The sequence below is a fragment of the Pocillopora damicornis genome, chromosome 7 (assembly GCF_964200805.1).
Source record: "Pocillopora damicornis chromosome 7, jaPocDami1.2, whole genome shotgun sequence".
Lineage (NCBI taxonomy): Eukaryota > Metazoa > Cnidaria > Anthozoa > Scleractinia > Pocilloporidae > Pocillopora > Pocillopora damicornis.
Window position 1 is genome coordinate 24,739,979 of NC_142676.1, and position 17,820 is coordinate 24,757,798.

Sequence of the window (17,820 nt, forward strand, 5' to 3'; positions counted from 1 at the left end):
AGGAAGACTAAGGCGACTGCAAGTGCCACAGTGAAGATGGAGGATTTCTTAGCCACGGTACGATCCATTTCTGCCGATAAAGATTACGTCCAACTTGCAGATTATTTAAACAGATCTAATGATTTATTAGCCAAGTATGCAGGCCAGATTGATGCTGCGATTGCATCACTTGATCCTGATCAGCATTCATTGGCATTCATGGCTCTATTGTGAGTATCTCGTTCAATGTTCCTGTTTGTTTTTCTGTCATAATGATCAGCTTCCGTTTTTATTTTCTGTTTTAACTGCTTGTTCTTTTTTTGTCCTGATTATTGCTTAGGTTGGTGAAACTATCTTTACCAAATTATGGAGACTTTGAGTTGTTATTCAGTCAGATTCAGCAGTTCATAACAATTTGCTCAAAGGAACAAATCCAATTTGCTGGGGATAAGTGTAAGTCGTTGTCAAACTATTCAGTCTGGGGTCGTTTTGTTTGTTTGTTTTTTTTTTCCAATAACATTTTCATATTTGTGGTTTACAGTTGCTCACCTGTGTCATTTCATAACACATTGCTTAGTGGATCTCAAGCAGGTAAGATATTATTTTAAAGCTCTTTTCTATGCATTAGAGATTACCCAAGGAATATAATTAGGCTAAATCGATGGCCTGAGGAGTTTTTCATTCAGACAGGAACATTTTTCCCCGAATGAACTTTTTAAAATAGACTCACTTAAGAAGGTGGGTTTTCAGATATTTTTTTTATTATTATCTAGGTGGTTAGCTTAAAAAGGGATGAAAAGAACCTAATGTTATTAATAGTATAGGGACAAATTGCTTACCATTGTTTTGTTTCAGCCAATGAGAGGGATAAGAATGATGTGTATTGCAATAAAAAAGGCACAGCAGTCCCCTACACAACTGACTTCAATTCATTCAGATCTTGCACAGGTGAGATTTCTTGTTGAAATAATGTTCACTTTATATACATATACATACATATACTTTATTGATGCTCCCTAAGTGGGCTTTTCAGCTCAATAGAAAAAAAAAAAAAAAAAAATACAAATATATAAATTAATTGAGAATGTAAATACAATAATATTATAATTACAAAATATATATCAATAATATAATATATCAACTTAATAAAACGTTTGCAAGATGACGTCTAAAATTCCTGGGGCATTTTAAAGACTTAATGTTATCGTTCAAGGAGTTCCAGAGTTTGGCTCCTCTGAAAGCAAAGGACCGCTGCCCTGTTGACAGGCGACATAAAGGTATATCCAAAGCACCAGATGATCGAGTTTGTCTATTATGGACTTGAGAACGTGATTTAAACATATCAGCAAGATAGTCTGGAACAAGCTTGTTAATACATTTGTGCATCATAGTAGCGTCATTTAAAATGAGTTTCTCTCTAATAGGAAGCCATTTCAACGATCGCAACCCATCCGAAATATGGTCATACTTTCTTAGTCCCAGAATAATTCGCCCGGCAAAGTTTTGGACTTTTTGTAACTTGTCAATATTGCTGCTGCTGGTATTACTCCAGACAGTTGAACAATATTGGAGTTTACTAAAGACAAAAGAATTTATTACTAACAGAAGTGTTTTCCTATCCAGGAGGTGTTTGATTCTGTTAATTTGGTACAATTTAAAAAGGCATTTAGAGGCAATCTCAGTGATATGTTGGTTATAACTGAGGTGTGTGTCGAGAAGAACACCCAAGTCCTTAACGACAGGCACAGGTGTTATTTCCTTGTCAAAAAGTGTTATACTGAATGATGACGGTTTCTTTAAAAGTTGTGGTAATCCAACAGCTAGAACCTTAGTTTTGTCCGGATTAATCAAAAGAGAGTTTTTACAGCACCATTGAGATATTCTCGTAAGATCTTCGTTTAAGGCGAGGATGGACGTGGGTAATTCGGCAGGTGAAAAGGACAAGTACAATTTACAGTCATCAACATAGGAGGCAGATAGACAACGTTTAGGAACAGAAAGGAGGTCGTTAACATAGATTGTAAACAAAACCGGACCTAAAATAGAGCCTTGCGGAACTCCGAACTCAAGTGGGAGTACTTTAGAAACTGCGTCACCTATTCGAACGCACTGTTGTCGGTTAGAAAGGTAACTCTGAAACCAATTCAACGCACCCTGGGAAAAATCGAGATTTTGTAGCTTGGATAACAAGATGTCGTGTCGAATACTATCAAATGCTTTAGACATGTCTAATAAGACCATGATGGAAACTTTCTTGTTATCCATAGCCTGGAGCAACTGATCTGTAACGTACAACAGAGCTGTTTCTGTCGAGTGAAGCTTTCTATTTCCGCTCTGATGTGCTGCCAGTTTATTATTTCTAATTAGATGCTCCATAAGTTGTCCATGTACCAACCTTTCAGTGACTTTTGAGACTATTGGTAATAATGAGATGGGGCGATAGTTGTTAGGGACATCTGGATTACCGCATTTGAGAATAGGTGTAACCTCTGCTGTTTTCCATGCACATGCAAATGTGTTGGTAACAAAGGAGTTATTCACAATGTGGGTAATTGTTGTTAGCGTACTGGGTAAACTGTCTTTAAGAATTCTGGAGGATATCTTGTCCATTCCAGGAGCTTTGTTAGATGGTAGGCTTCTAATCACCCTTTCTACCTGATTTTCCGTGACTTGATGGAGAACGAATAATTCGGGGCTAACGTCGGTGGATATGTGTAAAGGAGTCAGCACGTCCAAATTTACACTAAGTCCATGATGTAAAGATAAGTCCCTGGCTTTTTGAGCAGTAATACTGCCGACGGAGGTGAAGAAATCATTTAATTCGTTAGCTAACCTAGTGGGATCCTCAGAAGCCATAAAACTATCTTGTTGTTTACGTGGTAGACACCGGTTAATGATTTTCCAAATTGAATTAGGGTTTCCATTGCTATCCAGGATCTGAGTCCTGACGTGAACTTTTTCGGCCACACGAATTTCCCTTTTCACTTCTTGACGAAAAAATCTGTATCCGTTCCAGTGGAAGGGGTCATTTGTTTTTCCCGCAAGTTTGCGCCATTGGTCGCGCGTTCTCATTAGTTGACGAATTTCTGGTGTTATAAACGGGTTAGGTTTAGATCTAATTTTAACCCTCTTGACTGGAGCATGTTGACTTAGTACTTCCAAGAACAGTTCGTTGAATACATCAACTTGATCGTTGAAATCGTCAAATAGGCTTATTATGTGAAAAGGCGCAAATGACAAATCACGTAGGAAATTGTCGGCGCTGTAATTAGTATAGCTTCTAATAGTGACGTAACAGGGCTTGATCCTTGGCTTTTTTAACTTCAGCGAGATGTAGACAAGATTGTGATCGCTAATAGTTGACATAAGGACGTCGTTTGAAGCAATTAGTTTCTCATTCGTGGTCATCACAACATCGATTAACGATTCCCCATTCACCGTGGCTCTGGTTGGTTTATTGATTAATTGGGTGAGGTTAAAAGTAGAGCAAAAATCGTTTAAAGCACGGGATTCTGCGTTATCTTGAAGGAGGTTGCAATTGAGGTCACCCAATATAATGACATCAAGACCTGACAGGAGGGATTCGATAAGACTGTTGGCAAGATCATCTATAAAATTTAATGGAGTACTCGGTGGTTGATATACTGTGCAGATGACGAATGACTTATAACAGCGACTTTGCACTTTTAGCCACAATTGCTGAAAGTTATTATCAGAAACTGAGGATACATTCTCCAGTGATGAAACTTTGTAGTTTTTCTTAATGTAAACACATAGTCCGCCGCCAGGTTTGTGCGGGCCACGGTCTTGTCTATACAAAGTGTAGCCTGGAATATGAATGCTCTCGTTGTTGACTGAAGAATCCAGCCAAGTCTCTGATATCGTAAAGATTTTACGGCAGGTTAAAGCTCTATTTTGCAACCCTGTTTTGATCATGTTGTCATGTTGCACTAAGACTGTCATGATTGTATCAAACATCAGAAATCAGATATTATTTCTTTTGTTCTCTTGACAGCTTTGTTTACTTGCCAAGTGTTTAAAGCCAGCCCTCCCCTTTCTGGATACAGATATAACAGACATTCACAAAGAGGTAGACCATTATGTCCATGAGTGACCAAGAGAGAATTTCTCGTTACAATATCAATTCAATATCAAGCAGACACATGATGAGAATAACGGAAAACATCAATTAAGAGATGACTGGTTGATCCAATACCAAATTCTCCAAACTAACAAAAAGAGAACTGTATGGCAGACAGCAATAAGAGTTGACAATGGAATCTAGGGAGTGAAAGGGTTAAATGTTTTATGTTCGAGTTCAAGTTTATTCTAGCTAATGCTGTTGATGAAACAGATCGATATCAGTATCTGGGCAACTGCCCACCTACTCCTTCCCTAACCCAACATTAACCTTAACTTGTTATCAATTGACTGTTTTTGGGTTAGGGAAGGAGTAGGTGGGCAGTTGCCTAGATACTGATATTGATCCAATGAACCTACAAGTGCAATTTAAAGTGACTTCAAGGCTTTTAGGCAATAGAACCCCTCTTTCATAATTCGCAGTTAACAAATGGATATAGTTCTCTGTGTGTGTTTTGTTCTTCACTGCAGGGTGGGAAGTATGATGCAAAGGCATTACTCAGTTATTGTTATTATGGTGGAATGATTTACACAGCTCTGAAAAAATTTGAAAAAGCTCTGTACTTTTATGAAGTGGTGAGTAATCTTAAATGCTGTGAACATGTTTAATGAGATAGAAAATTATGTTTTAATCTTGTAGACAAGGTATTTCTATATCTCTATCCCATTTCCGTAGATGGTGATTTGTGCATGTAAAGTATTCTTTTTTTATGTTGTTCATTTTGTATCTGTTGTACTGAGATCCCCTTAGACTTTTGGTACCTCAAATAAAATTTTACTTGATTAATTTAAGGTATCCATAATAATTGCTTTCTTTAAGTATTAAAATGTAGTAGCACTTACTTGTGTAATAGAAAGTAATGTTCCTTATCAGGAGGTAAATAACCAAAAAATAAGCCTTTAGAAAGAACAATAAACTAAATATCATTTTGTATGTTAGAAAATGTTAGAAAGCCTCTTTGTGACTTTATAAACTTAAGAAATATACTGAATGGTTGTCACACATGTCAAATTAGGTGGCAGATTGAATTGCCAGAGGTCTGTTTTCCAAATCAATAATTTCCTAACTCTTAACTTACATTTTTTGTTCTTCAGGCAGTCACCTGTCCAGCTGTTGATGTTAGTCATATAATGTTGGAATCATACAAAAAGTTCATCCTAGTTTCTCTCATTCTTCATGGAAAGGTGAGACTGATATCACTAATGTTTGTGCTTTGTTAGTTCACAGATGTTTTGCCCCATTGCAATTTCCCCCGATCAATTTCCCCCATCAGTTGCCACAGATTTTCACCACAGTCTCCTTTACCAGACTGTGTTCTTTTAGTCCTTTACAGCCTAAAATCAGTATGCATATTCTCCATACTGTTCTCTATACATTTCCTAAGGTTCTGACAAGGAGACTTTGTTCAACAATCTAGAGCTTCTTTAGTTGGTGATGATTTATTTTATTCTCATGATCCTAATGAATGATTCAGCAGTATTAATGTAGGGAGAAATTAGATGTGGCTCACTCTTAGGGTTTAAAGGGTTAAGAGAAGAGGGGAATAATAATGGTCTTAGTAAATTTCCAAACATGTGTAATTCATCTAAAAGGAAACACATTCTGCCTCTGAGGAAATTAGTTTAAAGATTCTTAGACAAAGTTGTGGAGGTAGAGGTAAACTTGCTGTAGCAGATGGGATAAATGTGTCAATATGAGGCAAACTAGTAGTAGAGAAGAATTTGCAGTGGGTTGAAATTTCCCGATACTGCTATGAATAATTACTGAAGCTTTTATTTTTGTGTTGAACTTTCAAGGAAAATGTAGCTAACCAACAGTTTGACTTACTCAACAGATTATGGACCTTCCAAAATACACTTCACATGTGGTAATGAGATTTCTTAAGGTAAGAATGAATTTAAACACTTCTCATTGACACAAATGCATAATATAACTGGGACTCATACTGCCCTCTTGAAGATGATATTCGTCCATGCAAATGTGTGATGCATTGGTTTAAAACCTGTTTAGTTTTTTCACAGTGAACTATGTAATACAGTGTAGTGTGATATATTTTTATGCAAAGAGGTGAACTTGAGAGAATGGGAAACAAACAAACAAGAAAGGCCTTTTATCACTTCTTCCAAAAAGGCAAACTTTATTTATTGGTTATCTAAGAAAATAAGTGAAACTTTTAAATGAGCAAATTTTCTTTTCAGCACTGTGGTATGCACCATATTTGTTATTACAAAACGATGATTGAATAAATCTCTGAAACAAAAAAACAATGGATGATTTAAAGAATCATTTGTGTATGTTTGATTATGCACAGCCTTTCAACAATATCATCACCTGTTCAGTTTACTTTTATAGAAGACATTGTACTTTTTATTTAAAATGAATGTATTTTGTTATATCCTTATATCTCAGCCTCTGAGTGCTTCATATCATGAACTTGCATCAAGTTACTCTTCAAACAATCCTAATGAGGTTCAAACAGTAGCTACAAAGAATGAGGAAACATTCAGAACAGTAAGTAAAATGTGGAATGAGTAGTTAAGTGTTATCTGTCAGCCAAGAAATTATTTCTGCTGTACAGAACACTTTTGGTATCCATAATCCCTTTACATCCTTACAATCCTTTTTCCCTTTTTAGGAAGGAAGTTCTGTACTTCCAAATGTAAATGCAAATTTGGGCTTTTGGAGGTAGTTAGAAATGAGATGAGCCAATAAACAAAATTGAAAAAAGGTAAAAAATAAAATGAATTGGCTACATATCGAGGGTTTTCCCTAATTTTTTTAAATAGTCCAACCTTAAATTGGAGATCATATATGAATTGATTGTATTGTCCAGATGGTTCTGATTCATATGAGAATTTCTTTGGTTGATTTTTTTGATGGAGTGAAGCAGATCTCAATAGACTCTTTGTTCTTTGTTATTGTACTGTGTTTAAGAATAGTATGTAGTATTCTACTTAGCCAGTTGTGAATAATGGTAGATACCCCTTTTGACAAAAGTTAATTTATTATGTACTCTAGGACAACAACGTTGGTCTGGTGAAGCAAGTGGTTAGCTCTCTATATAAGAAGAATATTCTCAGGCTTACAAAGGTATTTTAACTGACAAGTTAAACTTCAAAAAGGAATACATAGTTACAAAACTGAGAAATGGGAACAGGTTTAGGTGGAGACTTGCATTCATTGCATTCCAAAGCAGGTGTGTTGGACATTAGAAAGTTCTTTGACTGGGTTCAGTTTTAAAATAGAAAAGTTAAGAGCGTGGGATTCAAAAGTGAATTTGACAATGTTCATTAGGTTCCAGTACTTAGTGGCAATTGACAAGAAAGCATTTTGGGTCCATCATTTTCTGACGGCATTATGCAAGTGAAGTAGGGTAGTTTGGTGTCATCAACTGAGTTGATAACGTAAATTGGCCACCGTAAAGAGTTTAAGAGCTGACGATTCAAGCATTAGCCCTTCGTCAGGGCAAATGATTGCGCTCTGACGAAGGGTAAACGCTCGAAATGTCAGCTTTGTAACTCTCTACGGTGGCCAATTTAACGTTATCAACTCGGTCGGTAAAACCAAATTACTCTGCTATACTCTCCCACCGCACCACAGTTTCTTTAGAAACTTACCCTCTATTGTTATGCAAATGAACACTGTTTGTTTCGTGGCGCAGTCGTTGACGACTTATGCCCTCATTTGCTTTTTATAGTTTTACGTACATGACAACTGATGGGGTGAAAGGGTTGTTTTTGACACAGAAACGATTTGTTAGACATCACTTTTATTGACTGCGGAAATGGCAATCCAGTTTTTGTGAGAATGGTGACACTGCAACAGTTTTTTGCTTTGTTAATCAAGAAAGGGCTCAATTATTGTGCAATAACGATGATAATACAGTTTTTTTTGCTTACAAAGAACGCCATAAAGGTTCTCAAAGAACACAGTTCACTGTAACTTCTCTAAACTTGGAGACAAGATGTGGAGAACATGTAGACGAGTTCAACTTGTTATTTAACTCGCCTCCATATCCAAATGTCCCTACTTAATTTAATTTTTTTTGTTAACCATTGTTTTTTCTTTTTGTTTGTCTTTTTTTTTTGTCAGACATTTCTTACCCTGTCTCTGTCAGACATGGCCAACAGAGTGCAACTAAGCAGCCCCAAGGAAGCCGAGCAGTACATACTCAACATGGTAACAATATTTACATTGTGCCTCTAAGAACAACCTTGGTTTATGGAAACAGTTTATGCAAAGAGCAAAAATCGATGTGTTGCTGGAAGTAATGTGGGACTGGATTGGACTGCACTCGTTTTGTATAGCTTTGCTTACTGATTGGTTTAGAAAACTCGTGGCACACTCTCAACCAATCAGATGCAAAACTAAAAGCTCTCCTTCAAATTTCATGATACTCTCGATGCGTAAAGTACATGCATAGTGTGTTAATGAATCCTTTTGAAGTCTTTAAGTAATATTTCTCTTTTCTTTCCAGATAGAAGATGGGGATATATATGCAAGCATTAATCAGCGAGATGGTATGGTTTCCTTTCATCAAAATCCGGAGAAGTACAACAACCCAAAGATGTTGAAAAAGCTCGACAGTGAGGTATAACTGGTTGTGCTTGGTGTGTGAGTGTGTGCGTGTGCAAACAGGGGAGGTTTTCATTACTTTAGATAATGTGGCAACATGGATTGCAAATAATTGAAAAATTAGGCCAAAATAGTCATTGTATATTGTCACTGATGAAGTGGATAATAAAGCTCCTTCGTTCTCTTTGCAGATGCGGCTATTCCAACATCTCGACGAAAAGCTACAACACATGGACCGAGAGCTGGCTACAAACCCACAGTATGTTCAGAAGGTAATACAAATTTTGTGTTTGAGAGTAGTGTTCCTTGTTGGAATCCCGTTGATATCGTCATTTTGCCGACAATTTTACGAAATTATCTCGTTTCTCATTTCAAGTCGGGATGAACTGCAAATTAATTTAGAATTTCAAAAGTATTCAAAAGTGAAACGTTCCCCTTCGTTGCTAGCGTGCATTTTGATTGAGTTTCCTTAAATCTAGATCAATGTAATCTTGATCACACGGCCAATCAGAGCAAAGTTACAAAGTTACAAGGAGCCAATCATGAATTAAAGTAAAAGCAAGCACGCTGTCTAAAGCGCGGGAAAAGGTTTGCAGTCAAGTCACCAACGTTGTGTCAATGTTGTATCTGATTGGTTGAGGGGATGATATCAACTTTTTTTCCATTGACTCTGTGATAAACTCATGCCTCTTAACCAATCAGCTGCGAAAATGACCTGTTCTCACGCATTTTTTTTTCGCGCTTCAGGCAGTGTTCTAGTTTTTACCTTGAGTTCTTAGTGGTTCCACTTGATATTTACCTTTGCTTTGTTAGCCTTTGTTCTTACTCTGGTTTGATTCTACGATAATTTTTCTTTCCTTTTTTCTGTTTAGACCATGGGAACACATTGTGACGAGGATGTAATGATGAGTAGAATGAGAGGGGATGAAGGACTGATGTGAGAGCCATGTCTCGTTCAACAATTTTGCTTCTGAGCATGTTTGCAAATCGATATCTTCAATGACCCTCTGTCTATGAAGTTTGTACCTTTGAGAAAGCAGAAATTATGGAGCTGTTAATCTACTTAACTCTGTACAGTAGGAATTATTGAACACGTGACTTAAAAGTTAACCCTCTCGCTTTCTTTTAAGGGAACAGTAAAAATAAAGCTTAGTAAAAATCTGGACTTTGTTAGCGTAATGATGTTCGCGTTTTGTTTTGGTTCATTATTGTTTCTTTCTTCTCGATGACACGGGACTGGGTGGCTCCATTTTTTTTTTCCCTTTTTTATATATCTGGTTGCTTTTCGGGGAGTTGTGGAAGTAACACATTTTAAAATTTTAGGGTAAGCACGCCAAAAATCTATCGAGTCCAAAAGAAATGGAGAAGGGGGTTTTTCTGTCTTTGTACTTTACTGTAATGACTTCATAAAAAGAGAACTTTAAACGTTTTCCAGATTAATGCCATCTCAGCCTTAGAGAAAGCATGTTTCCGGGAAGCATTTGGAATTGCACCGTCTTGTTTGTTGGATTATAATTTAGCTGAGAACGTCTTCAAGGGTGCAATAAAATTTGTTCTTATCGTGTATCCTGATTTAGTTTTGGCATGTCTTTTTACCACTTTCTCTCTTTGGTCAATTAAAGCAATGATCCTCGCAGGAGAGCACCAATTTCAGCAATTGCAGAAATGAACCTTAGTAAAAAATTCAGGGCCCCGACGGGATTCTAGCCCATGCCTCTCAGAGCGCCCTAATCAACTGAGCTTCGAAGCCGAATGTTGGGAGCGAGGCAAATCCTTGATGAGGCTAAATGGGGTAAATTTGGGGTACTTTTGTTTTGCTCGTTTTCAAGAGTGATATTCATTGTACTTGCATTGAACATTTCATCCAAATGGAACCGAATGGTCTTCTTTTCTTAACATTTTAGTCGACAGTGTCTCGTGAGATAAGAAATATAGCAACTGAACGTCGCACACATCAAATAATCCAATTTTAAAAAGTGAAATTTTAACTTCAGTTCACAGTCTTTTGCATTTAAATTGAAGTTTCTTTCTTTCCCGACCGACCAAGTACCGACATTAAAGTTTTTAAATCTATCCTGGAGTGGCTATCCATAAATCTTGCTTAATTTTCCAGTCTGTTAGTTTATGAACATTACTATGGCAACGACGTTATACGCAAACTCCGCTAACTCGTTCGAAAGCAAACAATTGTTGGGTTGCCTTTGGTGTCCATGAACTTATGCTATAACTTTTATTCCGCTCGCGCTGATCTTTAAGAGGTTTCAGATGAAATATATATATCATATCCGTGAAAAATGACTATATAAATTCATTCACGCTGTAGGAAATGCAAAGTGAGTGAAAGATTGATGTTGCTTCACATGTAAAATGTTCGATGACACTTCATCGCCAACTGCGTTCTAAGCGCGCGCTGTTACTCATATTTTCTGATCTTATTTCGCTCCACAGAATACCGTATCCTCGGCAAGAAAGGGGAAGGAACCTTCTCAGAGGTTCTGAAAGTTCAGGATATTCGAGATGGTACTTACTATGCTTGCAAGAAGATGAAACAGCGCTATGAAAGGTAGATTTGATTTCTAGTCACGGCATGACTTAGTGAGCTGCGGCTTCCCGCACGGCCTAAGCATTGTTCTCCTCTTAAGTAAGGAAAAGAAGAGCTTTTGTTGTTTTTGTTGTAAGTTTTTACTTCAAGATGTAATGAAATTGTAGGAAAAGATTATGTAAGGTACTTACATTCGTTTTATCTTATATATTTTCTTCTTCAGCATTGATCAAGTGAACAATTTGAGAGAGATTCAAGCTATGAGACGCTTGAGTCCCTATGGAAATGTGGTTGAATTGAAGGAGATTATCTTGTAAGAACATATTTGTAGCCCTAAACTTATTTAACGAACTTGATTTTCTGGGGACAGTAGTTGAATTATGCAAATCTTCGAAGCACTAGCATGTGAAACTTAAATTTGTCGTTGAAAGCGGTCACAAAGATCTTTCATCACCCCTGAGCTCTGGATTGAACATTTTAAAGCCTTTTGACCACGAATCGATGTTATTCAACAGAGTCAAATTACTTTTCGTGATATATTTTGTTTAAAATATATTCGGGATCGCATGTATATTCATTTCAATTCTACGAACAGTGATGTGGAATGGTCTAATAAGCTGTTTTTGATCTGTTAGTGCTACGGAAAGTACATGTTTTTAATAGAAGAGCAGTTAATTTACACTTCCTCGAAATGAAAGGAACAACAAAATTCTTTGAATGAGATCATTAAATTCACACGTATGATCGTGAGGTAATTCCACTCGCCGCTCATGTCAAAATTTTGCATGCTCGTTGTCAAATGTAATGGATGTTAATTGATTTGGCGTTGGGAATACTTCGTTTATAATTGGTTAGTTAATCTCCTGCAAACAATGTCGAGATGAAAACTGTCAACAACTGATTCTGTGGCGTGGGGTTTAATTGCTTTTTAGTGTTTGAGGACCTTAATACCTGTCTATGTTGTTGTTGTTGTTTTTTTATGAAAAAAAGAACTTTCAATTTCATTTTGTATCCTCTGCTTTTGAGCGTGTTAAGAAATGATCACCAGTTTGTTAAAACTATGTGATTTGAATACTTTAGTGACAAGAAGAATGGAACTTTAGCCTTGATCTGTGAGCTAATGGATATGAACCTGTATGAAATGATAAGAGGTAAGAGCTTTTATGAGAGCATGTGTCAATTAAATTTTTAAATTTTTTTACATTTGGTTTTTAAGATTTGATGGGAGAAATTTTGAGCTTTACAAGTATTAAATAGTTTACAATATAGATTTTTCAAATTCTTACATACTTAACATTATCATTAAGGAAAAGAAAAATTTAAATAAGTACAATTATAAAATAAAATAGGCATAGACAACTAACTAACATAACTCCTTAAAAACACCATATATATATATAGTCTTGAAAACTATTTTTTTTAGGACGGCGACACTACTTGCCAGAAGCAAAGGTTAAAAACTATATGTACCAGCTTTGTAAGGCCATTGATCACATGCACAGGTAAGATTCAAGGACTGGTGAGATTATATTTGGAAAATAAACATGCATGTACATCTAACTCCTAATAATACCAAAAAAAAAATTTTTTTTCACTGCATGTTTACTTTCCATTTTTCAAGTAATAGTGGATCAAGTTGGCATATGATGCAAGATTTATCAAGTTTTTGTATTTTTACCCTTAAACTCGTGAGATCTGATTGTTAATTCTCCCCTCTCTAGCTGCTATATATTTCTTTGTAAATTAGTTACAAGAGTTTGTTGTTAGATCAGGACAACAATGCTTACCTGATAAGTTTGATTATTCTTGTGACCTGTTTACTTGTAAATCACATCTGGCAATTGAAGGGTGATACACAGACAGTGATGAGTTGTATGTTAATCTTTTATAACTGATCCCATTCTTTTAATACAGAAATGGAATATTTCATAGAGATGTTAAGCCAGAAAATATTTTGGTTAAGGTAACTAAAGGGTCTTTTTTTATGTTTTAGTTGTACATGACCTTATCAGCATGATTCAAGGATATTTTATCTAAGTATGTTCAACAGTTTTGAATTACTGGTTGCTCTAACTTGGAGGAAAAATAAAAGAAGGAATCACTGATATTTTAATTTTCTTTGATGTCATCTTGTTCACTTAACTTATTGTTTCCTGTGGTATGGTTTGCCTGATAGAGCATCTCTAAAAAAATTGTCAAGGTTATTCCATTTCACCAAAAAGTTCCATCAATGAAAGTAAGCTTTTGTTGACAATGAGAAGTATTTCAAATTCATGGTTTTCTACAAACTGTCATATTTCAGGATGATGTTGTAAAATTAGCTGACTTTGGATCATGTCGAAGTGTTTACTCAAAACAGCCTTACACTGAATACATATCAACTAGATGGTGAGTTGGGTACAAACACAATATTTGCTTGACTGCATTTTCTGTGATGACTTAAAAACAAGTTACTGTACATCTACTATTAGCCAAAGAAAAACTCTGAAGAAGAAGAAATGTTTGAGTAAAAGCTCTGTCCAATGAGAGTGATATTTTTGATCAAGGTTTAAATTTGTTTGGTCCATAATTAAAAGTTAAGGCTTTGCTTCGCATAAAAATTTGCAGAGAAATGTTTAAGAGATACTGTGGCATATGAGACACCCCCCTCTACTCTCAAAGAGCTGTCCTCCAATATAAATGGGTACCAGCAAACTATTATGGTATTCTATTGAAGTGACAGACGTGGTTGCCTGGGGTAGACTGTGTGTCAATTCCAGTAGAAGAAATAAGAGTCCGTCATGTTGTAAAAAGCGCTGTAAAAAACTAGGAAAAGCATTATCAGTGGTGTGGGCTCCCTTTCCCATGTGCAGAATGAACTTTTGTGAGAAAATCTAAGAGTTCATGGCAGATGTTGACTTAAATGAAGCATTGACAGTCCTTTTCAAATGGTTGTTCCACCTTGTTTATGAATTATTTGTTTGTTTTCAGGTATCGTGCCCCTGAATGTTTATTGACAGATGGTTACTATACCCATAAGATGGACATGTGGAGCGTTGGTTGTGTGTTCTTTGAAGTTCTAAGGTGACTTGAGCTCAAACAAATTATATTTTTATCAACTATTGACTATATTTCTTGTGTTTTTTGTTTTATAGAGGAAGGAACTTATAGGTAGACATGATTGTCAGAATTATAGTGATGTCTTGAGGATATGTGTACTGCTTTTAGATATCCAGTATGCAAAAGTGATTTTAAACTTATTTGATATGATTTCTACTTTGCTATTAAAATAAAAGTGTACTGTGAAATCATTTTAACCAAAATTAATTATAATCTTAAATAGTCACTGGTCTAAGAGTTTCCTAATATTTTTAATTAACATAAAACACATGTTGAGGATTTTGAAGTTTGATTTGGCTTATATGTGTTCAAAGGAAACATTTTTGTTACTTTTATGAACTTTTTCAAAGCTGATCTTCACAGTTAATGAATAGTATGATGTCACATAAATGAAGGAATTATTATGAAGTATTACATTTAATTTAATAGCCATTATTTTGTATTCACAGCCTACATCCTCTGTTTCCTGGTTCTAATGAAGTTGATCAGATTGCCAGAATTCATTCTGTCCTTGGAACACCATCACCTAACATACTAAAAAAGTTACAAAAGTGAGTTGAACTTATCAAGTGATAATGAGTTTTAACTCTATATACTTTAATGTCAGTATGTATATTCTCCATACTGTTCTATATACATATCTTAAGGTGCTAACAGGGAGAATTTTTTTTAACAATCAAGAGCTTCTGTAGTTGGTGATCATTCCTTTATTGTTGTGATCTTAATTAATGTGTCATTTTGGGGTGATATTGTAAGGAGAAATGAAATGCTAGTAACTTTTTAGGGTCAAAGGGTTACCATAACTGGATTTTTTTCATCAGCTCACAGCAATTTACAAATAAGCTATTAAATAATTTTTCTCCTTTTGCCTTTCAGTAAATCACGCAGTATGAATTTCAACTTTCCACCCAAAACAGGAAGTGGCATCAGTACCTTGCTTCCACATGATCACGTGTCTCAGGATTGCATTGAGCTTATTGAACTCATGTGTGCTTATGATCCTGATGATAGGTAATTTGAATCAACCCTTTGCACCCCAACATTAGCATGCATATTATCCATCCTGTTCTCTAAACATTTCTTAAGGTGATGATAAGGAGGATCTGTGTAACAATCAAGAGATTCTTTTGTTGGTGATCATTTCCTTTATTCTCCTGGCCTTGAAGTTTGATCAAGGGCAATATTGCAAGGAAAAATTAGATGCTAGTCACTTGCAGGGTTTTAATGTCACTACATGGCTTAATAATTTTAGGGGAGATTTATTTTGTAGATTGGTGAGATTTTTTCCTTTGAAGGAAAATTGTTTTGCAGTTGGGATGACTGATTATCAGTAACTTTTGCTTGGAAAAGATGTTTTGGGAATTTCTGTTTGAGCAGTGGAGAAGTAAGGAGGAAGGGAATGTGCAGATTATTTTCCAAGTTCTCCAATGTGTCCTATAGTGTTTCCAGCTTCTGTTTGATACTTATTACTATTATAAATGTTCTTTTGCAATTTTTTTCATAGAATATCAGCCAAACAAGCTCTGAGGCATCCTTACTTCAAACAACTCAGGTATAGTTGCAACCCAAATAAACTCAATTACAAAGAAAATAAATTAAAACTTATGAAAATTAAAAGATACACATCATTAGGAAATGAATTTGTCTACTTAGCATTTTCTCGTATGAAAAAGAGGTTACTCATTTTGGGCTTCCAAAATATAACAGCAGGAATTTCAGTTTGATGGTTATGAAAGAAAATGTGATGTCTATAGAATAAAAATTTAATGTCCTATGTAGACCAATTAGTTTCCAATTGATTCAACTTAACAGGGAGTTAGACAAAAGGCAAGTTGCCGCCAACACAAGGTATTCATCGCCATCCGAGGCTTCAGTTATAACCAAACCACATCGAATGGTGAAAAAGAAGGTGAACTCCTTGTACAGTTATTATCTGAATTGTGTTTGCAGAAAGGCTTTCATTTTAAGGTTGAGCTTTGCTTTTTCTTCTGTAAGGTTTTTCTAACACATAGTTTTTTGTTATTACCATCAGAGAAAGCATGTGAGAGGTCATGCACGTTCACCAACTGAGGTAAAGTTTCACAATTTCTGTTAGAGGCTCAAAAAGCATATTTATTGACTACTGATATCATACATACCGAGAGCATAGTGTGCAAAATGTCAGTAGATAGCATTTCGACTGTCAAAGATGAAAAGCTTGATGCAGAGATTTACTTCAGGGGTAACATCTCCATGTGTAACAGTCAGTGGAATGAACAGCAAACATCCTCCTTTCTCTGGAAGATCATAAACTTTCTAATCATTATATGTCTTCTTAAAACAAGGAAGGATAAAAAATTGAGCATTCTAGTGAAAAGCATGGGACTAAGAGAAAACTATGAATTTTACCATGTTGTGATAGTAAAATCAGTTCCATGCCTTCTTTAATGTAACATTTTTTTCTTTGTTACAGTCTATTCTTCCAAAAGACGATGGTTTTGGCCTAACAGGAGGAATAGTTACCCATCAACAGCCGTCATTACCATCTTTAGGTGTAGGCTTCAAGACCAATACATATGGCACAACTTTACCCAAGATACCAGTTGCAACTACCACACATACAACAACTTTCCCAACATCATTTCCTTCAATTATCCATCAAGAAAAAAATAAAGTCAAGGTGATTATTTTTATTAATGGTAGCTAATTATAATTATTGACAAAATTGAAGAAACAGGTAAATACACTTGTGATAATTCTCTGAGATGGACAGCAGAGAATTTAGAAAAACTTTACTCTCAATTTAAGCTCTCATATTTGTTTGGCTGTGTAGTCATTAGAGACAAACAAGGAAGAGAGCGATTTAGGATGCATGTTATGACTAAGATTAATGGATGGTTACAAGTATATTATTTTACCAAAATTTTTGAACACTGTGATGGAGCATACAATTCTACAGACCAGGATAAACCACTGTCGAGTTGTTAATTTTATCATGATGAATGTTGTTCAGTATGTATAATGTGGTTTTTTTTTTCCAGAATCAAACAAGCCAGAAGTTTGGACATTACACATTACCAGCAATTGATAACTCAAAACGAAGTGGTGCTCATGGCTTTTGAAGGAACATTTGGTTTCGGCAGAGAGATTACAAAGTCTGAGAACTATTATGGGTTGTGCACATGTATGACGGTATTGTAAATAATGAAGGCTTGCCTACTAGCGTCAGTTTGTTTGCATCTTGGCCTTGCTAAAGCAAGGCTGGTGTCTCTCAGAGATCATCAAGGAGCCTTAAAGGAGGATGTGCATTCCTTTTCCTTTTTTCTAAAGAATCAAACTGCTCTTTTCAAAAATGTCAACGAAAACCCCATCAAAAGGAAATCAACTTAATCAAGGTTTAAACAACAAGAGGACTCTATCCTATTACAGAACTTATTTTTAATTATTTGTGATATTGAAGACAGGTCCTTGGTTTCCTGCCATCTTTATGAACATCTACATATAT

At 35.7% G+C, this 17,820-nt stretch overlaps 2 protein-coding genes across 2 annotated transcripts; both read left to right on the forward strand.

Annotated features, from left to right (window-relative positions):
• Window positions 1–2: 2 nt before the first annotated feature.
• Window positions 3–9,858, forward strand: LOC113667248 (COP9 signalosome complex subunit 3). The gene is made up of 14 exons (XM_089212501.1): window positions 3–209; window positions 320–432; window positions 521–570; window positions 835–927; window positions 3,995–4,069; window positions 4,591–4,695; window positions 5,215–5,304; window positions 5,955–6,005; window positions 6,530–6,631; window positions 7,139–7,210; window positions 8,213–8,299; window positions 8,598–8,711; window positions 8,887–8,967; window positions 9,568–9,858. Exons 1-14 carry the CDS (start codon window positions 37–39, stop codon window positions 9,634–9,636), a joined length of 1,275 nt encoding a protein of 424 aa, XP_089068627.1. The 5' UTR covers window positions 3–36; the 3' UTR covers window positions 9,637–9,858.
• Window positions 9,859–10,842: 984 nt separating this feature from the next.
• Window positions 10,843–17,691, forward strand: LOC113667230 (MAPK/MAK/MRK overlapping kinase). Its single transcript, XM_027183036.2, has 15 exons — window positions 10,843–11,028; window positions 11,144–11,258; window positions 11,461–11,550; window positions 12,318–12,388; window positions 12,661–12,739; window positions 13,152–13,200; window positions 13,540–13,625; window positions 14,208–14,300; window positions 14,786–14,887; window positions 15,213–15,347; window positions 15,841–15,888; window positions 16,149–16,245; window positions 16,369–16,407; window positions 16,789–16,995; window positions 17,357–17,691. Exons 1-15 carry the CDS (start codon window positions 11,022–11,024, stop codon window positions 17,435–17,437), a joined length of 1,299 nt encoding a protein of 432 aa, XP_027038837.2. The 5' UTR covers window positions 10,843–11,021; the 3' UTR covers window positions 17,438–17,691.
• Window positions 17,692–17,820: the final 129 nt, after the last annotated feature.